Source organism: Eretmochelys imbricata, chromosome 3 (genome assembly GCF_965152235.1).
Source record: "Eretmochelys imbricata isolate rEreImb1 chromosome 3, rEreImb1.hap1, whole genome shotgun sequence".
NCBI lineage: Eukaryota > Metazoa > Chordata > Testudines > Cheloniidae > Eretmochelys > Eretmochelys imbricata.
The window spans coordinates 142035829-142059606 of record NC_135574.1 but is presented as its reverse complement, the minus strand read 5'-3'; the positions used below and the strand labels follow the sequence as shown (position 1 = coordinate 142059606).

The 23778-nt window shown below is 40.3% G+C and overlaps 2 protein-coding genes across 8 annotated transcripts in view; one reads left to right on the top strand and one right to left on the bottom strand.

The window, feature by feature from the left end:
- CNST (consortin, connexin sorting protein) overlaps positions 1-6366 on the bottom strand; it is a 105760-nt gene extending 99394 nt beyond the window's left edge. For 2 of the 7 annotated variants that reach the window (XM_077813492.1, XM_077813498.1), the window contains exons 1-3: positions 6206-6366; positions 5130-5190; positions 3392-3454 (exon numbers count right to left, since the gene is read on the bottom strand). The gene's annotated coding sequence lies outside the window, so the exon portion shown is untranslated. Of the gene's footprint in view, positions 1-3391; positions 3495-5075; positions 5258-6205 lie in introns of those variants that run through there. The other 5 variants (XM_077813496.1, XM_077813493.1, XM_077813497.1 and 2 more) reach the window with 5 other exon arrangements.
- Positions 6367-6466: 100 nt separating this feature from the next.
- On the top strand, positions 6467-23535 carry TFB2M (transcription factor B2, mitochondrial). Its single transcript, XM_077813491.1, has 8 exons — positions 6467-6835; positions 8569-8657; positions 9609-9762; positions 10197-10345; positions 12675-12764; positions 14206-14268; positions 15768-15919; positions 20946-23535. Exons 1-8 carry the CDS (start codon positions 6493-6495, stop codon positions 21130-21132), a joined length of 1227 nt encoding a protein of 408 aa, XP_077669617.1. The 5' UTR covers positions 6467-6492; the 3' UTR covers positions 21133-23535.
- Positions 23536-23778: the final 243 nt, after the last annotated feature.

Sequence of the window (23778 nt, the reverse complement as noted above, 5' to 3'; positions counted from 1 at the left end):
ACCTTATGAAACAGTTATGGCCTGCAGGCATTATCTACAGAGTTTACCAGGGCCACAGGTACAGTCTCTCTATTACTAAATCTGCAGGCCCAACCCGAGGAATTTTCAAAATTACTACTTACTGTTATGGAGCATCACTAACTGACTTCAGTGGGAGTAGTGGCTATTCAACGTCTCTGAAAAACTGTCATTTATTTTATTTGGAAAGGAAGGATAGTCCAGTGATTAGAGCACTACTCTAGGACTAGGGAGCGCTGTTCTAATGCAAACTTCTTGTGTGACCTTGAGCAAATCATTTAGCCTCTCTATGCCTCAGTTCCCCAACTGTAAAATGGGGATAATAGTACTGCCCTACTTCACAGGGGTGTTGTAAGGATAAATACATTAAAGTTTCTGAGGCACTCAGATGCTATGGTAATGAAGTCCACGTAAGTATGATAGACAGATATGGATTTAGTTGCCCTTGTTTTAGGTACCAGAATTTGAAAAATTTGACTATACCATATTCACACTGATCACACTCAGAAAGGACATCTCAATCATGTGTAACCTGAGAGAAGCAAGCATGTGAGCCAACTACATCTTAAAAACAAATCAAATTCCATTATTGGCATAAAAGGTTGACATTAATAGAGTTGTGGCCACTTATGCCAGTTATGAATTTGGCCCGAATTGATTGATGTCTAGATTATCTCTCTTCCTGTGAGCAGTTACTAAACCATATGATTTTAGTCCTAATTGTCTAAGATGTTGCTGGCTACCGTCTTTCTAATAATTTTGGCAAGGAGTTTTTGGAAAGGTTTCATGGACAAGTTTTTAAGATTTAATTTTTATTCTATTAAAAGTCAAGTACATGGCTTGTTTAGTAAAGGTCTCCTTTGTTGAACAGAAGTTAGGATAAAATTACACACAACTAGATTCCCAGTACCATGCTGCTCTAACCACTAGACAATGCTGCCTCTAGGAACCAAAGTAAGAGATCTGAATAATATCCCATGGAAAGATATAAAATTAGAAGATAAATTAAGCAGCCTCTAAAGAAATCAGGGTAAATGCATTTAACTAGTCAAGGACCTAAAATGCTCCTATGGCCCAATGTGAAAACTCCATACTGTGAACTTCAAATACCTCTGCAAGGGCACAAGGACATGTATAACAGAAGTTGCCACTGTATTACTGAATAATTTACAAGCCTTCTCTACAGCTTTCTAGACAGAGGCTATCCAGTTTATGGGTTGATCACAATATGCAAATGTAATTCAAAAGCTGCAGAACAGATACACTCCTGTTCCATGCATTTAGCAATGAGAGACTGGTCTAAAGCAGCAGTTCTTAAACTGTGAGTTGGGACCCCAAAGTAGTTCACAACTCCATTTTAATGGGGATGCCAGGGCTGGATTAGACTTGCTAGGCCCAACGGCTGAAGCCAAAGCCCAAGATTGTCAGCCTTGGGCAGCAGGGCTCAGGCTACAGACCCCCTACCTGGGGCTGAAGTCTTTGGGCTTCAGATTTGGCCCCCTGCCCGGAATGTTGGAGCTCAGGCTTTGCCCCCACACCTAGGACAGCAGGGCTTGGGCAGCCTCAGGTTTCGGTCCCCCTCTCCTGGTGTCATAATTTTTGTCAGAAGGGGGTCGCAGTGGAATGAAGTTTGAGAACCCCTGGTCTAAAGCATCACAGCATTGCTTTCTAATTGCAAGGTAAAATGTACACACAATTCAAAGATTTAACCATTAGGAAAGAATTCTTTAAGATGTATACTCCAAGTTGCAAAACATTAACTAACAAAATTCAATAACAGTGATATTCCAGGTTCTACAATGAAATCAACTGGCTGCCCATTTTATCAAGAGGCAGCAAATACTCTGGTTGGTGGGGTTTACAGAAGTACAAGATGATTAGAGGTAAAAACCTAGACAATTACTGTATAAAGTGCATATAAAGGGATTTTCTAATAAAATGTATCCTGATTATGTCTTCTATGAAAGCTGAACAGATTTGCAATGGAGTTCATCACGAAATTACAGTAAAAAAAAAAAGACAACTTGTGCAAAGAAAATTAAACAAGAAAATTCTATCAAATAGGATGACACAGGCAGATCTAGTGCACACATGGTCAGGTGAGATTTTAGGGGTTTAACTTGAAGATAAAATAGAGAACAGCATCAGAGCAAAGAAGATATGTGGGATGAGCACAGAAGGGACTGCAAAGAGTTAAGCTACTAAGATGGTTTGCAAACAGGTTTTGGGGATGACTAGGGTGAGTTGAAGCATCTCAGTAGTAATTCTAAACAGGAATTCTGAGACACAATGGGGTGGAAAGGAAAGTGCACTCATTTGCACACCCATATTCAGAATGCTTCTAACCTGCAGCAAGTCAAAAGGAGCATGTTACAAAAATATGCTTTCTTCACCCTCCCCCCGGCCAAAAGGAATATTTACTGTTAATTTAGTGCTGGTGAAAGGTCCCAGCTCTAATAGCTCTGAAGACTGAAGTCCCCTCTATTCAGAGAACAGATACAACACATGGAATGGAAAAGGTTGCTCCACTGCCAAAGCGCCTCAACCCATACCTGAAGTGACAATCTCCATGCCAACACAATCCTTGTCCTCTCTACTGAGACTGTCAAAAAGACTGGCCACTTAGTGCCAATGGTATGGTGATACGGACACTACCACTAGCATCACTGGACACAGATCTGTTCATTAGGGACTGAACAGAGACCACCAGTTTATTAAGTTTTATTCATTTCTTTGCTAGCTAATTCCTTTATTGTCAAGTTGTCAAGACCAATGCAGGGTTTGTAAAGCCAGAATGTCAAACACCATAAAACAAAATATATTATAGGTGGAGTAGTCCTGATATTATTTTACTTCACATCAGCTTGCATTAATGAGGTGCATTCAGCATGAATCTAGTGCTCAGAAAAGACCTCAAAATGCAACTAACTTGGCATTTCTAGCCACAGACTGCACAGAAGTGCTCCCCACTAATATGCAAGATTGACTCAACCTATTTAAAGGGGAAAAACCTGATAAAGAAGGGGTTAAGATGCTAGCCTGGAAGCTTTTTACATTGTCATATGGCACAGACAGGTTTCCAAGCAGCCTCGGACTCTTGCTTCCCCGAGTTTTTATAATCCTCAGTCATGAAAGGAAACCAAGAATTTCAGAGTGGCTAACAAGAAGCACCCCTGCTGAGTACATTAGGCTGCTTAGTTTGTTAAAACAATGAACTGATTACCACTCTACACAGATATGTGAATCTTTTTACCTGGTGAAGGTATAAGTCTTCACAAATTAGAAAGTGTATATCGTACAATCAGTCATGTTATTTTTCTATATTATACACCTTTTCAAGTCATTTTCTAAATAAGAAAATTACAGCACTTACCATTTTCCTAAAACTTCAATAGTTTCTCAAAGATATTGTAAGGACAGCAAGATTTCTTTAGCCCTGAAAGAGTCAATATGCAGTTATCTGGCAGGCTATCATTCTGCAACACAATTCAGTAAATATAAAGTATTTAAAACAAGATACATTTGGGTACTTCATGACAGTAAGTTCTAACCATAAACAAATATTGTTTATTCTATCTATTTCATCCAAAAATGTATATGTTCCCAGTAACAACAAGGGTTAATAGAGGAAAAATCTCTTTGACTGTAGCTGTGGTACATAGGAGTCCATTCCCAGTTCTCAAAATACACAAAAGAATGGAAAGATGAGAAGTATGAGAAATCTTATCATAAAACCAATGCTATTATATCATAATGTCAGAACACAGAAGGCTATAAAATTCTTGATGTAAAAGAGTTCTTATTTCTACACCATAAAAAGAGAACAGAATAACAGAATTCCCCTGTTAAAAGGAAGCACAATTTACCTTAAAGTCAACCACAATCCTTAGTGAAGGAAAGGCCTGTACTCAAATAAATTCTGATGTGAAGAAAACAGTAGTGTCTTCTCTATGAAGGACAGCAGAATAAGCTTAGGGCTTGATCATACAAATAGTCCCTGGAATAAGTCCCAACTACTCTGAGCAACCCTATTGACATCAGTTGGACTATTATTTCTGTATTAAGCACTACATTTGGCAAGAAGTGTTTGCAGAACACCTCAGTATCATTTAAAAACAAAGGATACAAAATTGCACAGTAAAACTATATTTGGGGACAGCAGCAAACAGTTTCTCTAAGAAAACAGAACGCTTTATGATCAGTAAATTGTTGGGCTCTCTGTTACTAATTTCTCAATTAAAAACAAAAACCTCATTCAAAAATAGATTGAGAATTTACGCAGCACTCAGCTGAACAGATTCTTTCCCCCTAAGATTCAGTGAAGATTAACATGGTACTCAGAAAGAAAAGGAGTACTTGTGGCACCTTAGAGACTAACCAATTTATTTGAGCATAAGCTTTCGTGAGCTACAGCTCACTTCATCTGATGCATCAGCTTATGCTCAAATAAATTGGTTAGTCTCTAAGGTGCCACAAGTACTCCTTTTCTTTTTGCGAATACAGACTAACACGGCTGTTACTCTGAAACATGGTACTCAAATGCAGTTGCAGAATCAGGGCCTAAATCAACTATTTGATTGGAGATGCCAAAGGGTCAAGGAATTCCAAGTGTCCAAAGCACTGGCACAAACCCCAAAATGTCGTATTTTGTTTCCGGGACTTGAAAAATTTACACCCCAGTGACCAACAAGATACTTTCCCTGGCAACGGGGTGGTGGGGAAAAGTTTACGCTATCAGTTTCTCCAGAATGTAAGCTCATTTAAAAAAATAGTTGCTAGACTTTATAGTTGTGAAGATACCTTCCAATTATAAAGGACATTTAAACCAATTCAGTCCTGAGTATGCAGATAGCCATCTCCATTGCCTATGTTGCACCTTAGAGCTTTACCACAGCAACAGCGAAAATGACCATTATATGAAGTTTCACAGCTGCTAGTCAAAGCCTGGTGGACAGGGCAATAGTGTAAGTGACAAGTATCATGTCAAGTGCGCTCTGTTAGGCCCAGAAGCAGAGGCAGGCACTGAACCTATTCACAAGTACCAGAAGCCCATTCACCTATGACTCCAGAGGCTTGGAGGTAGAGTGGGTCACTTCAAATTAATCAAATACCTTCTAAAATAAGCCTTCCTATTTAATCTTCAGCTTCATCTGCTGACCTCCAGCAGAACTCCTAAATTATAAGGAAAGCAATATGTAATTAATATCTTGGTTTATAAGATCACTACAAAAGGTCCCCCTCTCCCCCCAGCCCTCTCCTGCTGCTAATAGCTCACCTTAAGTGATCACTCTCCTTACAGTGTGTATGGTAACACCCATTGTTTCATGTTCTCTATGTATATAAATCTCCCCACTGTATTTTCCACTGCATGCATCCGATGAAGTGAGCTGTAGCTCACGAAAGCTTATGCTCAAATAAATTTGTTAGTCTCTAAGGTGCCACAAGTCCTCCTTTTCTTTTTGCGGATACAGACTAACTCAGCTGCTACTCTGAAACTTGGTTTATAAGGTTGAGCAACCATTGGTGACATTTTCATTACTCACACCGTGCTGCAGTCAGATCATATTAATATGTATGACTGTCTCTTCCATTGCTCTAGAAGTTACATGGCTTCAGACCCATTCAAACACCAAATAAACAAACACATGAAAATCAGACATGAGGTGAATTTCTAGCGCCGACTGTTAACCAGCCTTTGGACTCCCCAGTGCGCCGGGCGCTCCCGCCCAGAGCAGCGCAGCGACCTCGCAGGCTCCCCTCCGACCAGCCACCCGCCGGGGTCCTCCCTCAGAGCAAGACCCAGCCCCCGGCCCGCCGCCCCGCGGGGTGTTTACCCGTCCCCAAGGGCGGCACTGGCAGCGGGCTGCGCGCCGGGAGAGGCGGCATCTCGGCCCCAGGCTCCTTGCCCTCCCGCGGGCTGATGTGAGAGCCTCCGCCCGGCTCCACGTCGCGCCCCCCGCCCCGCATCGACACCCCCGCCCCCCATGACCCGTCCCCGCATCTTCCCGCGCGGCGGCACGGCGCTCTGCCCGCCACAGAGCCGCGGCCAGCCGGGCTCCGAGCCCCGCAGCCGCCACCCCGCTTCCTTCGCCTCTGCCCCTTCCCGGCTGACCCCCGCCCGGGGTCCCGCCCCCGGCTCCGCGCGGGCAGGGGAAGGTGGGTAGGCAGAGGAGCCTCCATCTCCTACCTAGGTGCCCGGCTGCCCCGGCGGGGCTGCGGGCGGCCATGGCCGACGCTGGGTGCGGAGGTCTCCAGCGGGCTCTGCTGCGGACTCCCGGCGACGCAGGGCTGGCACCATAGAGAAGAGGAAACTTGACGGCCCAAAATCATAGAGCGGAGAAGCTAGAGAGCCTGGGACCGTGTACGGCCGCCTGCTGGCGGAAGCGGAAGTGACGTAGCCCGGGCGCTTGCGCCCTGCCCTGTGTTTACTGGCCGGGAAGGTCACCCACGTGGGGGTGCGGCTCGGACTCGGAGATGCTGGCCACGTTGCCGTCCCCGGGGCTCAGCGGGCGGCGCTCGGTGCTGGCGGCTCTGGGGGCCGCGGCCGCCGCGCTCAGGCCCTTGCTGTGCGGCCTCCCCGGCTGCCGGGCTCCGCGGCGCGGCCTGGGGCAGGAGTCGCGGCAGCACCCGCACTGCCGGCTCCAGCTGCGGCTCCCGGAGGCGGCCGAGGCGGCGCGGCTGGTCCTGGAGAGGGCGCGGCCCTCCCCCCCGCTGCGCAGGTTCATCGCCTGCCCCGACCTGGCCCGCGCCGTGCGCGCCAGCCTGGAGTGTGGCTCGGCCCATGGCCCCGAGCCCGTCGTCCTGGAGTGCGAGCCGGGTAAGCGCCCCCCGCGGCCCTGCCCGTGTCGCTTCCTGCAGCGCCGAGCACGGACCCGCTGGGCCGCGGCAGACCTCGCCCTCATGCGCCGGGGCTGGGGTCGCGGAGGAGGGAGCTGGGAGACTAAGAGCTGCTTAAAAACCTGTCAGCGTCTGAGTTTAAATCTTTCAAACGTGTCGGCTGGGCCTCGTCAGCTCTGGGGGAGCCACCTCGAGGCAGGGCCCCAGGCTGGCGGGGAAAGCCAATGGGTTATTCTGGGAACGGGGCAACTGCGCCCCAGCTCTTTTATCGTTAGGGCCCTGACCGCACCTGGTGCTGGGTAGGAGCCTCTGTGTTAGCGGGACAGTTGGGCTTGGTGGCTAATGGTCATTGGGGATGGGATGAAGGGAAACCTTGTAAATGTTCACACGGAAATATGAACTTAATATTTTTGGAAAGACCTAAGCAAAACGACGTAAAACATAATGCTGGGGGGAAAAAAGAGTGAAGTGGTGGGTCTTGTCCAGTGTCTTCAGAATTGGTCTGATATTCTGGGGCTAGGTTGGCAATCCGCACAGCCTGAAAAGTTAGTGCATTGAACTTAAATCTGATTGCAGGTCTCTGCAAAACTGACTTTAGGCTTTAGTATTTGAAGAGGGATGGTGATTATAAAGAAATTATCAGACTTCATTAGGAGTAGTTTTAATGCTAGAAAGTTCTGTTTCAGTAACACGATAAGGTCTTGCATCTTTGCTGGAAGGTTATGATCACGGCTTCAATCTCTACACCCTGATACTGGTTCATATTAAGTGCTGACACTGCAGTGCAATAGTGGGGTGTTGTGTCCTACTGGTTGTTCTTTGCATGTGATATTGAAATTAGGTCCTGCCTGCTCTCTGTGTCTGGAGCTCTTATGGAAAAGTGCCTGATGCTGCCCCACTGATGTGAAAGGAAGCTTTACCATTGGCTTTGCTGGCATTACCTTTCCCTGTTCTGCACATTGTCTAAATATTTCAAACAGAACTCAGAACAGAGTGTCTAAAGTGTAGGGCTCATGGCATTACCACATGGGGAGAAACATTGAAAAGCTAGGGATTGCTGTTGCCTCATTAGTTATTTTCCCTCACCAGTTCATTTAATAAAGGAAAAAGTAATTTTGAATATGCATGAACAGTTAAATACAATTAATTTTAATTAAATTATTATTTTGGTATTGTATATTATGTTACCTGTAAGCCTACATTTCAGCATAGAAACATTTTTGACTGAACTACATACACACCTTTTATTTCAAAAACTTCTTATCACAAGTCCAGTAAATGTGGTCTCAGTATATCCACACTGCCTTTTTCTTTACGGTACAACCACATATGTCTCAGTCACTGCACAGGAGACGCTCAGCTGCTAAACAGTAGCAATGCAGATCAAGGCTGAAGGTCCATTTAGACTGTCAGAGCTTGAAGAGAAAATTGTAGAACAACTGTAGAGATCTCCAGAAATTTGGGAGAGCGTGTCTGACTACTGTCTAAAGCTCTTATGCCGCAAAAATTTGCACACATGCTTAATTTTACTCACATGTTGCAGACTTAGGGCATAATTCTTTATCTAATCTCTGTCCCCCTCCACCTCCCTCCTGCTCCCCCTCCAATATTTAGGTAAACTTATTTTTCTCCTTCTTGAAAGGCGTGTGCACCAGTTATGTCCTTTGGGAGTCCATGTTAAAGGATAGAGCTAAACAATGATGATTTTTCCAGGTCCTGGAGTCTTGACCCGGACGCTACTCAATGCAGGTGCCCGAGTGGTAGCTCTGGAGAGTGACAAAGCTTTCCTTCCAGATTTACAGGTATGTTTTTTTTCTAAGGGATCTGAAATTTGCAGTGAGGTAGGAAAATGAGAAATTAATTTAAAATCACACATCTGTTTGAATTTTTTTACCTGTTACAAGTAACATCTAAGATAGATACAAGTTAAAGATGGCAGGAAAAAATATTTTTCTTTTTTAATTTGTTTACTTTGCACATTTGACAGCACTTTGCCTTTCACTGTTTCTCATATATAGCCAGTCAGTTTCTCCTGTTTGTGCAGGATTTCGAGTTGAGGTCTCGTTAAACAGGGACATACTTAGATTTGTGGCTAATAGTCACCTAAATAGTCCTGACTGTGTTTTTAAGCAAGATAGTTTTCATGTGGTCTTCAGAAGCTTCTACAAATATTCTTATCTACTTTCAATGATTATTTCACCTGATTAAACTTTTGTCCTGGATCCTGCAGTTGACTCCAGGCATGTAGACTGTTGGGTCCATGATTTTAGTGGGGCTTTGCATGGGCCTGGAGGTCTGCAGATTTGGAGCTTTTTTTGCTGTTTCAGAGAAACTGAGATTTGGGAGCCAAGATTCCTGCTTGTTTCCAGCTCTGCTATTGACTTGGCATAAGCATGAGCAACTCACTCAACTTCTTCGTGTATATTCATTTTTAGTTGTTATGCTAATCAAATGTTTGTTAAAAATTACCAAAGGTTACACAAGTTTAATAGTGCATTGTAAAGTTCCAGTTGAGCAAATGCTAAATATGTAAAAAATACATCTGCCTTGCATCATAAAAGTAGCTGGCCTACATGCAACATTTGAATAGCTAGGTCTGTGAGCAATGTTTGTTATTTTTAACTAGTAGTTACAGAATCTTTTTATTTTAAAGATAATTCATTGAGTTTTTGTTTTCAGATGGAAAAATGCCTAGGATATGTCTAAATTATTGGTGTTGAAAACTTAAAATTTAACTTCACCATTGCTTTCAGTCTCTGGAGAACAGCCTACATGGACAATTAGAAGTTGTTTATTGTGACTTCTTCAGATTGGACCCTTTGGGCTGTGGATCTATGAAACCACCTGCTATGTACTCTGAGAAACTTTTTGAAAATTTGGGCATCTTGGCAGTTCCTTGGACAGCAGGTAAATTGAAAATCAACCTAATGTTGTGGGTACGTAATTGAGGCCTCAGAGGCAGTTTGGCAGGTGCTTGAGGGCCTTGCTTAATTTTGTATAAAATGGAGTGGAGTACATCTATCATCTTCTTTAATACAGAGATATGACTCATAGATACTACATGCCCAGTAGTCTGGCATTTTAGTAAGAGGTAAAACAGTGTATGGTGGAATATGTAGTGTCAATTGTTTGCACCTCTTTAATGGAGATTCAGACAGACACAAACTGCATTCAGTGGTGGGCCATACTGTAAGCCATACCTGAGCAACAACAAAATCTGTAAATACATTCAGGTTAAAATAATGCTTGCTCTCATGGTTGTAACTTACACTTTAGTGTTGTTGAGGTTGTGCAGTACATATTTGAAAATTCAAAGATACCTTTGCTCATTTTCAAAACAGATGTTCCTGTAAAAATTATTGGATTCCTTCCCCAAAAAAAGGAAAGAAACATTCTTTGGAAGCTTATCTTTGTCATGTATGAACGCAGTTCCATATACAGATATGGAAGAATAGAACTGAACATGTTTGTTAGTGAAAAAGAGTACAAGGTATGTTTAAGTACAAGAGATTTCACTGATTAATAAAGAGAAGCTGATGCTTCATTGAAAACTCTAGAACATTCTGTGTAGAGGCATTTTGTCCATGTGTTGCTTAAAAAATGTTCTTCCTTTTTATTAAGGATATTTTTCTAACAAAAGTGGGAGGGACTGTCTCTCTGCTGCTTGCTCCTCCTGAAGGAATGTTTGTCTGTGAAAACACAGTGTGTTTTAAAGGAAGTGAGTGTCACAAATTAGAGTGCTCTTCATGTGAGGGACAGTCAGTAGAAGCCAGATATATTGAAGACATGCTGGTGCCTGATGGAAAACCAACACTTCTGTTGTATATTTTTTTTAATGCAGTAACAGTAGTTCCCAGACTTTTTCATGCTGTGACTCCCTTTGGGATCACCTCTGTTGATGCAGCCCCCTCCCCTGGTGCTTGGTATTCAGATTGGCTTTTCATAAATGAACACTCCATCTTAACGGTCTACTTTGAAAACTATCATGGGGGTTTACCACCAGACCAAAAGAAAGGGATGGGCAACTGGTGGCCCAGGGGCCACATCCAGCCTGGCATCATTTTATTTGGCCTGCCACCCTGCATGCTGGAAGAGAGGGATCCAGTGAAGCCCCCTCCTGCCAAAGTCTTCGCAATTGCCCAAAGTTCTAGAGGTCACCGGGCAGGAACTGGGGAGCGTGGCCCAACACCGTTTAAGCAGTGATTCTGTATTAAATCAGTATGGCTGCTGCCAGAGTGGCCTGGAGCATTGCTCTGGCTGCATGGTCACATTGCCACTGAAATTTGACCAGCTGCTCCTCCGTACAAACAGGTGTGGCCCAGCCAAATGGTGTTGCAACCCCTGGCACACAGGGAGTCTGTTCCTGTACAACAGGGGAGTCCACCAAGAATTCAACTACTGGTGGCACCAGCTCATGTGCTTTGTAAGTACGAGAGAGGAGTCCCTGGCTGAGAGAGACTCAGCATCCTTGACACGGGGGTGACACAAGCATGGGCTGGAACGCCTCCCTGGCAGGGTGGGGAACACCAGAATCTGCCTTCCCTCGAAGAAACATCTGAATTGGCGCCACTGCTCGTGCTCTTCCAGGGAGGATCTGGCTGAAAGTAATATATATTCTTTCAGTGGGGACCACATTCCACTGGGAGACCTACACCTGTGATTTTCATATCTTTTTTTTACAAACAAATCCTACTAAATCTTGATATAAATATCAGGTATTTCTTGTAAATATTAGGATTTCTAGATGTACCTATGTAATCCAGTTTATCCCATATGTTTCTAAATACTATAAATACTAAATAATTTCTAAATTTGTATTCCCTTTTAAAATAAGGGGTTTAAATACCACTAAATTTGCAGTTCAGCAGTGATTTTCTTTAATGATAAAATGATTGGCAAAAAGGGCAGTCCATTTCTTTTAGTGTCACCACTATGGTGTTACTTCCTTACACTAATTTACCACTCTCTTCATGCAATTTCTGTAACCCCTCCCCCAAAAGCGCCCCCCTCACCCTGATATGAGCTGAATGCCTGTCTTGGATAAATACTGTTGGAATCCACTTCCCTAGGTAAGGGTACATCTGGCTCCGTTTTTCAGTTGATCATTGTGTCAAATCTATAGTTAAAAATGAAATCACTCCACAATAGATGCACGCACTTCTGTCTTTGCTCAGTTCAGGATTAACTGAAATGTTGGGTTTTTTCCTTTCTGGAAGTTGTTTGACATATAGTATTGAGTTGAATTGCCAGGCTTCTTATGAAGGTGCCTTAGAAAACCTTTTTGGCATTCACACAATCCATCATCTGGAGCTATTTTAACAAATTGGCTGCATGATCCTCTTTCTTAGGAATAGTACTAGCTTTAATGTAAAATGAAATCTATGCAATAACAATAACATATCCCAAACTTGGGTAATCCTTTGACTCTTGTAGAGGTAGAGTGAATGGGTGAGTATTTTCTTGTTCTTTCATAAGACTTCTTTCACTCTCCTAGTAAAGAGGTTAATATAGATGTTCTTATGCAGTTTAAGTAGGTAATTTTAAATATTAAAATATTGTATGAAATGAAGTGGTTTTATGGTGGAATCTGTTTTTTTAATGTGTTCATCTGACAGGGAGGCCTAAAATAATGTGTGATGCATGTTGTGTGAGGTCTAAGGTTGAGCTTAGAGTAGAGCTTAAGTGAGTGGAGCTTGAAATTTTAGACTTAACTTTGAATTTGCTGTCTCTTGAGAACTTAAGTCACATTTATAAGGATTTTGGAGTGAATAGATACAGAAATAATCTTCTTTTTTTTCCCAACTTTGTCTTTCTGTCAGGTATTGACTGCAAAACCTGGTGAACTAAGGAGTTATCAAGCATTAAGCGTGCTATGGCAAACAGCCTGTGAAATTAAGCTTCTGCACATGGTGAGTATTTTGTACTGTCTATGATGATGTCTACTGAGCTAAATGCTTTTTATAGTAAACAATGAAATTTTCTAAAACGCTACATATTTTTAGTTTTCTGTGTTGAAAATGCTTTTATAAGGGTACCATTATAGTTAATGATCTGTGAACATTTTCTTTAGAACTTCCTGTCTTCAGAATTTGTGACATAAAATGTACTTATTCACTTTGTTACCCCAGATATTTACTTTTTTTTTAAGTCAAATCTGATTGAAATGTAAACAATTATTTTTAGTTTAAATCTAAAACTAGCGTTTTTAAAGTTGGAACATCTTTTCTAAATTAAAAACAAGAAACTCAGCAGTGTTAAACTATGGACAGGTTGCTTTAAAAAGAAACAAAAAAAACCTCCGACAAATGCAGCTTTAAAATGGGGTATTTAAATAAATAAGCCTAGTAGCACTTTTTAAAATCCCTAGGGCATTTTAGTTTTCTTGGCAGAAGCAATTTTGTGTTTCAGGCTTTTAGAGATTGGCTGCATGCTTTTTTCAGTATTTATTGAAAGGTTTGGGTTGGCATTAAGAGAATAGAAATAACGCTCCTACTTTGTGGGCTGATTGAAGTGTGTTCCAGCTCCTGCTGACTCAAACCCCTGACCCACACTGATTCTTCTTGTCCTTTTCCACTCTCCTCACCCCTAAAAGGCTGGCACCAGCTAACCCATTTGCCTTTGATAGCAGGAAGTCCATCTGGAAAATGGAATTATTTCTGACCTACCTCACAGGGGCTGTGACCATACAGTCATAAATGTATGGGAGATGCTCAGATACAACAGTGATGGGGGCCAGATAAGTACTTAGACAGAACCCATGGGCAGAGAGGTGCATCAGGTGCACAAGAAAGAGTAAGATGAGTGGGCAGGAAGGATCCAGTCCAGGATGAACAAGCAGTAGGCAGCTGTAGACAGAACTATAGCATATATGAATTGGCAGTTGCTGGACAAAAAAGGGATTCGTGCTAGGGTTTCTTTTAGAAATTAAGCCAATACAAATGTTCATGTATAATTTTGGCTGTAAAGGACCATATTTCAAAAGGTGGGAAGAACTTGGAAAGCTGGAGGTATTTTCCCGAGAAATAATTCCTTTCTCCACAGTTTTGCAGCTTTTGGCCCAATTCAGGAAGGTTACTTAAATAGGTGCTTAACTTTAAGCACCCAAGTAGTTCAACTGAAGTAAATAGGGATACTCACATGCTTAAGGTTAGGTACATGCTTAAGTAACTTCCTGAATCTGGGCCATTGTACTCTTCAGTTCATGTTTTTATTTTCAATATATTCCGCCAATTTTAGATCAAGTTTTAGAAACGATATTAGTGTAATATTTGGCAAAAGACTTAAAAAAAAAAAAATTACGAAGGCATGACAAAATATTCTAAACTTTAACTTTTTTTTTTTTCCTCCCAGGAACCTTGGTCTTCATTTTTGACTAATTCAAAAACCAGGGGACTTGCAATACCAAAGAGCATGGTAAGACCCACATATATGGTCTCTTTCTTTAGAGAGGCTGTCGAACAATTTAGGCCCAAAATTTAGATTTTGGGGGGGTTAATTGCATTACAAATTTTTATAAGAAAATTCATGAATTCACTTTATTTAATTGAGATGTTTTTTATTGAAATACTCTCTTTCATTATAGGAAATTCAGACACAATGTGCTCTGTGCATAAAATGTAGGCAGTGGATTTGTGATTTATAAACAAAAGTGAAACTGAACCCAACTAGTATCTTTTTATTAACCAAGGTGACAGAAGTGCAGCAGACAGAATAAATGGGAAAAGAAGAAAATGAGACTTTTTGAAGGGACACTTGGGTTCAGGATCATCTCTTTAAAAAATATATTGTGTTAGCTGCTACTGATAACACTTTAGATTAGTAAAACAGAATTGAAAAAAAATCAAAATCCACTTTTACTTCTAATGTTTTGCGTAATACTTGTACTTCACTGTTCAGGTGCAAATTCATGTTCTCATGCTAGCACAATGATACAAAAATTATTTGGGCTATAGATATAATAGTTTAAATTGCCAGGGACAATGTTTAAATTGAAAGAAAATCCTGAAGTTTAAAAAAAAAAATGAAGACATTTGTATCCATTTTTATTGAACTTTGGTGTTAAAACTCATCAGTATATTACATTACCCAATGATTGCTCTTTTTAGCAATAAAACCCATAAAGGACTTTTCTTTTCTTTTTTTTTTTTGGTAATACTGAATGTTACTTTGCATGTTTTGATTATATCATATCTGACAGCTTTGTAGACACATCAAATGTCCCCATAATTACAGGATAGGTCATATGAGGTGACACTTTAGCTGATGGCTACACACCAAATGGATTGTTTAAGATACCTTCAGATCACTTCATAGAGTCAGGGGAATTAGAGATGGAAATGATCTATTGGGTCATATATCTCTTTCTGCCAGTACAAAACTACCTTTATCTTTAAGGATAAAAATAAGTTATTCATACACTTCTCAGATGGGAGGACAGTCTTAATAAATGTTACACCACAGTATTCCATATTTGTCCAAAAGACAGATAATTAAAATGAGTTAGATTCAGATTTTTTAAGGCCAGACCATTATGATTATTTAATGCAACCTCTTGCATAACAGGCCAAAATAACCTCATCTGAAAATTTCTTCATCAAGCCTATAACTTCTGTTTGAGCTATAGCATATCTTTTAGAAAGATAACCTTTCTTGATTTAGAGACTCAAAGTGATGTAAAATCCACCATCAGTGGTTAATTACCTTCACTGTTTTAAAAAATTGCACATTATGTTTAGACTGTATTTATCTAGCTTCAGCTGCCAACCATTGAATCTCATGCCTTTTTCTGCTAACTAAAAGAATGGTTTACTTTGAGAAGTCTTTTCCTGTGACTTAAAGAAATACACTATTTGTATCAAGGAAATGCAATCTTAACTATGACCTATTTTCATTAACTCTTTTTGTTGTTGCAGCTGCTGCCAAACGACCACTTATGTTTAGTACGAATGACACCACGGAGGAATTTATTTACAGGTGGCATGACAACCACAAATTCATCTACCTTTATTCTTATGATAAAACAGTGTCTTGCTAAACGCAAGTCTAAACTAATTGATAGACTTAAGTAAGTATATGGAAAAGTTATATTACAATTTTTCACCAGACAAATGACTGAAGGGTTCAGGACAATTTAGTAGTGTTTTGTTCTTAAATGATTATTCTTTACAGTTCAGATACAGGTTTCAGAGTGGTAGCTGTGTTAGTCTGTATCAGCAAAAACAACAAGGAGTCCTTGTGGCACCTTTAAGACTAACAAATTTATTTGGGAATATGCTTTCGTGGGCTAGAACCCTCTTAATCAGATGTATGGATTGAAAATATAGGAGCAGGTATACATACATGAAAGGATGGGGGTTGCTTTACCAAGTGTGAGGTCAGTCTAACGAGATAAATCAATTAACATCAGGATACCAAGGGATGAAAAATAACTTTTGAAGTGGTAAGAGAGTGGCCAATTACAGACAGTTGACAAGAATGTGTGAGTAACAGTAGGGAGAAATTAGTATTGGGGAAATTAGGTTTTGTCATGACCCAACCATTCCCAGTCTAGCCCACGAAAGCTTTTGCCCAAATAAATTTGTTAGTCTCAAAGGTGCCACAAGGACTCCTCATTGTTTTAGTCCAGATACAGTTTAGTGTTCCTTTAATTCTATACAACTACATGCAGAATAAACTTACAGTTGCTCAAAATACTATGTGATTGGAAATGAAGATTTTAGCAACAAATTAAAAATTACTCTGCCATTTGTGGGGCTGAGTAATTGCATACTGTAAATATTTATTTTTTAAATGCAGACATGCTTTCTAGTATTTCTTTTTCTTGCATAAATGTATTCTCAATTGCAGTTTGCAAACATGCATAAGAATATTAAGTTGCATGTCAAAATCAGCATTGCCAACCCACAACTCTGTACCTGGATATTTTTAAACAAATGAAACTATATAATGGAGCTAGTTTAGAAGAGGGGTTCATGCGTTCGTTCTAAAAGAGATCGACAGATAACGTAATCTGGAAATTTTTAAATTTTATAAACTTCTTGCATGTTAAAAGATTTTCTTCTCTGTCAATTTATTAACAAGTTTCTTTACATGGGTTTGTTTCTGTAAATGCTCATTCAAAATATTAGGGTTTCCCATTATATTTTTGGGTTTGTATATAAATCTGAATTTCAACAAGACGTTCAACATAATGCTGCATTAAAATATTTTAGAAAAGTAATTAGCAAAAAATATTGTACTGTGGTGTGCAGGCATGCACTACTGTCTGAATGACAGGCTGGAGCCAACAGCTGGGGTAAAATTGAGGGGTCCCTGTCCTGCCCTAGGGTTGGGCTATATAAACAGGAAGAGAGAGCTCAGAGAGATGGGAGTGGAAGGCATGCAGACTGCGGTGGGTCATGGGTTCTTTCCTCTCAGGCTCTAGGAGACTTGTCTAATTAGAGTCTGTGTGGGAACAGATGCAGGATTCAGAGGTGAGGGCCTTATGAACTGTTGGTTTGAATTGCTCCTGTCCTGAGCCTTATTAAAAGAGGATATGCTCTTCTGTAATGTGTGCTGGCTTCTCTGTGCCCCTGGCTGTTAAAGTGAATCTGTTGCAGTCAAGTGAATTAAGCTGGGCACTCCCACAGTGCAACACTGGGCAGTAAGGGGGCACACAGGGGCAGCCCCACCTTTACATATAGATTAAAAACTGTATCGCTGATAATGGTTAAAGAGAATAATCATTCGGGCTGTCAAGCAATTAAACAAATAATCGCAATTAATCGCACTGTTAATAAGAGAATACCATTTATTTAAATATTTTGGAATGTTTACTACATTTTCAAATATATTGATTTCAATTACAATACAGAATACAAAGTGTACAGTGCTCACTTCATATTTATTTTTATTACAAATATTTGCACTGTAAAAAAACAAAAGAAATAGTATTTTTCAATTCAGCTAATACAAGTACTGTAGTGCAATCTCATTATCATGAAAGGTGAACTTACAAATATAGAATTATGTACAAAAAACCTGCATTCAAAAACAAAACAGTGTAAAATTTTAGAGCCTGCAAGTCCACTCAGTCCTACTTCTTGTTCAGCCAGTCACTCAGACAGACAAGTTTGTTTACATTTGCAGGAGATAACGCTGCCCGCTTCTTATTTACAATGTCACCTGAAAGCAAGAACAGGCATTCGCATGGCACTGTTGTAGCCGGCGTCGCAAGATATTTACGTGCCAGATGCGCTAAAGATTCGTATGTTCCTTGCTTCAGCCACCATTCCAGGGGACATGCGTCTAGGCTCATGACAGTTCTGCTCTATAACAATCCAAAGCAGTGCAGAACGATGCATGTTCATTTTCATTATCTGAGTCAGATGCCACCAGCAGGAGGTTGATTTTTCTCTTTTGGTGATTAGGTTCTGTAGTTTCTGCATTGGAGTGTTGCTCTTTTAAGACTTCTGAAAGCATGTTGCACACCTCATCCCTCTCAGATTTTGGAAGGGACTTCAGATTCTTAAACCTTAGGTTGAGTGCTGTAGCTATCTTTAGAAATCTCACATTGTGTTTTGTCTCATTCTTTGTGTTTTGTCAAATCTGCAGCAAAAGTGTTCTTAAAATGAACATTTGCTGAGTCATCATCCAAGACTACTATAACATGAAATATATGGCAGATTGTGGGTAAAACACAGAGCAGGAGACATACAATTCTCCCCCAAGGAGTTCAGTCACAAATTTAATTAATGCATTATTTTTTTAATGAGTGTCATCAGCAGGGAAGCGTGTCCTCTGGAACAGTGGCCAAAGCATAAAGGGGCATATAAATATTTAGCATATCTGGCATGTAAATACCTTGCAATGCCGTGCAAATACCTGTTCTCACTTTCTGGTGACGTCGTAAATAAGAAGAGGGCAGAATTGTCTCCTGTAAATGTAAACAAACTTGTTTGTCTTAGCAATTGGCTGAACAAGAAGTAGGATTGAGTGGACTTGTAGGCTCTGAAGTTCTGCTTTTTGTTTTTGTGGGCAGTTATGTAACAAAAATCTACATTTGTAAGTTGCACAAAGACATTGCATTACAGTACTTGTTTGAAGTGAATTGAAAAATACTATTGCTTTTATCATTTTTACAGTGCAAATATTTATCATAAATAACGTACACTTTGATTTCAATTACAACACAGAATACAGTATGTATGAAAATGTAGAAAAACATTCAAAATATTTAATAAATTTCAGTTGGTATTCTAGTGTTTACAGTGCGATTAAAACTGCGATTAATCACAATCAACAGCCCTAGTAATCATTAAATGGTATAGTGTCCTAATGGGAAAATATGTCAAGTTACATTATGCAGAGTGCTGTAGGGATGCCAATTCTAATAGCGTTTCTGTTAGTGGGAACCTCGCGTAAACTGAAGCACAGAAAACTAAAAATCTCAGAACAATCAAACTCCCAGTGCAAACTAGAGAAGTTAGACTGTTGAGCTACGACAAGCAAAATAACCACCAGTTTTAAGCAGATCACACAGCAACAACTGTATTAGAGTTGCTCAACCTTATAACTCTTTTTGTGTGAAATTTAGTTCGTATGTTCTCACTCAGGGAATAAACTTTTTGTTTCACCAAAAATGTTTCACCAAACATGGCTGTTTATAAAGCACAGGCAGAATAGAATAAGATGTTTTTCTAAACAAAATTTGGTAGTTTTTGTTGTTGTTGTAACAACTGTAAGCCCTAGTAGGAGGCGATGGAAACTTGAAGTTTGGTAGGGACATAGTCCCTAGGTCATAGATATGCCTTTCAATGTTTAGGTGAAAATTGATTTTGATCTGAGTAAGTTATGATTTTTAAAAAAGTAATTCACGTGTGTACACTGTTTTTAAAAGATCTGCCAGCATTACATTGGCATGTCACACGCATGTGTGGTTTAGCTGAGAGGAAACTTCCTTTGAATAGCTGCTCTTGCTATTTCATTTGATTTATGTATATGTGCAGCATAAAGCTGAGTAGAAATTGAGTTTAATATGTACAAAATACCAAAATCTAAAGTAGATTAAATAAGACTGTTGAAAATAGATTGCAGAGTGCAGTGGGTCAGACTGGATGCCCTAAAGTGGTTTTCTACTATCTAATTTATAAATTAAGCTTTTAAATTATTTCCGTCAGTTTTGCCTACCAATATTTTTTAGCCCCTCACTCCAAGACATTCAGGCTTCCTTATCCACTGTTACTCCATTTACTCCCTGTGGTGTGGTTATTAGTGTTCTATTTCCATTCATGGGAAATGAATGCTCCCTGAGAAGAACCAGCCTCTGGTTAACTATTCCAATAAAACTGTTTTTTCTTTCATGTGTTGCCGGTGGTTTGTAGTCAATCTTCCGGTGGGTGGATAATCCCCCTGGCAATATGCTAATGACGTTTTATAACTCAGTCAGGAAGACTGGTATAAAGGGGTATCACAGGTTCCTTCCTTGTAGACTGTCAAATTGACAGGGTGCTTACTTTCCACTAGTTGCTTATGCCAGAATCTGTAGCTGACCTTGTGTCTCTTAATTTGCAGCTGCTGTGTATTAATAAACATACTTTTTCCTTGCCTTGAAAATAAATGCAGTCAAGATATCTGTAGGAACTGTACAGTTCCTAAATTTGATAGCAGTGACATAATATGAGTGGGAGAGATAGTGGGTACAGTAAAACAGACCACCTCATATAATGGGGGAAAAGGGATTATTAAAAAAGGAAAAGGGTAATTAAACCCTTCAGACTCTCTCACCCTCATAACAAACATGGCTTTCATTGTCCCCAGGCATTGGAATCTAAACCCATTCATGCCCTAGGTTCTCTGTTATTTCAGTTGTACAATGAATGGAGGGGAAAATGCACCATCTGAGAAGTTTGTGATTAAACTCATGAATCTAATGGACAGAGGCCCCTATCGTCAGCATTCATAGAGAATAATTGGTGTCACCTGAGGGAATTCTTGACAGCCTGAAGTTGAGAGAATTAATTGTGCCCAGTGTTGCACCTTACTGTTGTTTTCTTTGTAACTGAAAGAAATGCTAAAACATGAATTTTTTTTTGTAATGTCTTGTGTTTCAGCTCATGGAGTCCAGACAGTGGAAGTAAACTGTTAAGGGAGCTAGAAATACCGGAAAACATTGTAACAGGCAATTTGTACCCAGAAGAGTACAGACGCCTTTTTGAAGCTATGGAACGCTCTAAAGAATTTAGTCAAAGCTGGCTCTATGATGAAGTCTTCGAAAATACCAGGAACATAAATTTCTAAATCTAAACCTGCTGGTTTTGAAACAAATTATTTGTTTCAGTGACTATATTGTGATGCAAATAATAAGAAATGGGCTCAAAATCTTAGAATTCCATCAGTAAAGATTGTGTTGTCACCTGCACAAATCGGAAGATAAAGTCGCTTGAGGTGCAACAGCCTGTCTACATGGGCAAAAAACTGTTTAAACCATGTATAGGCATGGCAGTTAACAGGTTGTTCTGTGTGCATGGGATTGAAGTCAAACTTTGCATCTTCTCCAGCAGCATAATGGCAACTGTTGTTGCTCTTGGAAATATGGCATAAAAGGAACTGCCTTTTTTGCTACTCTGCTGTATATTTGTTACATTTTAAAGAGTATGAGACCAAATACTTGTGCAATTTGGATTTGCGTGTCAGAATACTTAATTATGATTAACTTTTTCACAGTGCCCCAAAATGTTTAGACCCTTTATAAATATAAGACCTATTTTCCTTCTCCCTGGCCTAAGGAACACAGTCCAAAATTGACATGATACAATAACAGTTATGAACAAAGGGATGAGGGAAAATGGGAGAGCGGAAAACAGTAGAATAATATGGCAACTCAGGTTAGTTATGTGTTTCTTGTTTTAACATATGCTCTGCATTATATCTGTCTACTAGAGCTGGTGTGCTGGGGAGAGAGGAATATTTATAGTAATTTTGAAAAATTGAAATTTCAAAATTCAGAAGATGTTGATCAGTCTCTTCTACATACCCTGCCACCCATCCACATGCATATAGTCTTTGCTATCTTGTTTGAATCTAAAATTTTTCCACCAGACCTTTGAACGTTGTATGAACCATGAAAATTGTCTCCTCCCCACAACCTATGCCCTTTATATATTTATGTTACAATGTGTGTATATTATATGTATATAAATACAACCCACTAAAATTGTATTCCTAGCCAGAGTACTTGTTTACACAACCTCTCCTCAGCCACTATACTCCCTCATTAATCAACTCTTTCCTGTTTCCCCTATACATTTGGTGTTGGGGCTAGGAAGTGTCAAGGAGTGTTCCTGTAGGGGTGTCCAGGTACAAGACAACAGCATATCTGTTAAGTATAGGCTTGGATAGCTCAGATACTGGGAAGTTGTGCTGCTTCAGTCTCTGCTAATAGAGAAGTGTGTCTTGATTCTCCAGGAGGGATGGTGGGAAGCACTGGCTGGGCCATTATCCCTGCCCTACTACTGCAGTCCCTTCTACTGGAGACAGTCTGTGGACAATCTTTTGCAATTCTTCAGTGCTGAAACTGCCAAAAGGACTGTTTCATGTAATCTCCGTTCCACCCTACAGAATTAACTATGTCCCGGAGTAATTCTTGCATATTGAGATTATATTCCCATTCACACGTTTCCTGACTCTTAGATATTATAAGCATCCGTATTTACAGGGGGATCACCATTGCCGAGTTAGCATATAACAGGAGCAATTTAATTTCTGCTGTAGCAGTAATAGGTGATAACTGAATGTTCTTGCTGACACAGCCAGCCAGCAAGAGATAATATTGTAACTCCTCCTGTGCGTTTTTTCTCTGGCATCAAATGCTGGGTTCTTGTTGCAGCAAGATACCTGCACTAAATCAAGATGCTACAGAATAGAAGGGAGATGGTCATTATAAAGTAACTGACTTACCTGCGTTACTGATAATGCTAGAATATGTGAGCATTGAATTTGAAAAAATAATTTACTGTCACTCTAAATGCTATTTGTTTACAAAACAATAAGGCAACGCACACACTCCAGGAGTCAGTACATGGTATAGTGGTTGGAGCAAGGGATTGGGAATTAGGAGATTTGAGTTCTGTTCATGGCTCTGCCACCAACTCTGACCTTGGGCACGTCTTTGTCCCCTTTTGTAAAATGGGGAGAATGATGCCTGCCTTTGTAAATTGAGATCCCAAAAGGTGCAATAAGTATAAAATACTGGCTTTATATCAGTCAACTTGGACATCAAAACTAAAGTGTCTATAGCTTCACTTCTTTAATCTCATGCGCTAGCCCACTGTTGCAATGATCTGTTTGCAACTCACATGAGGTCACAGTGCCACTCAGTTTTTGCCTGGCCACTTCTCAAACCTACATGGTGCTGTGACCTCATATGCCAAGTCACAATGCCCACAGTGGAAAGCCAGGCCAAGCCTTGGGGAATAGAAGCTGCTGCTGCAGGGTGAAAGCAAGGCGGGCTCATTTTCCACCACCTTCACCCCCAGGCCTCCTCTCAAGACCAGGCCTGCAACTCACATACAACCTTCCCACAACATTGTTCATGAGACACTGCCTTAAGGCATCTATTGATGACTGCCATAGAGCAATGGTATAATGATTATATTGGTCTGTTTAACATCAATATTAGAGTAAATGCAACAAGTAAGTGTTCTTTTCTAACGTTTGTTTTTTACCCAGAGTACATGTGGAAGGATTGTATATTTATAAAGAAGTCCTTGTTCCATACCACTGTAGTGTCCTTCCAGCACTCTTAAAGGCAGCACAGTAGTTGGTGCTTTTGTATATATTCTGGCATACGTGGGCCTTACTTAGCAGCTGTTCCACAACATGATACTAGAGAATACAGTTGGTGATGATGTAATTGAGTTAACAAGGACAGAAACAGGAGATGCA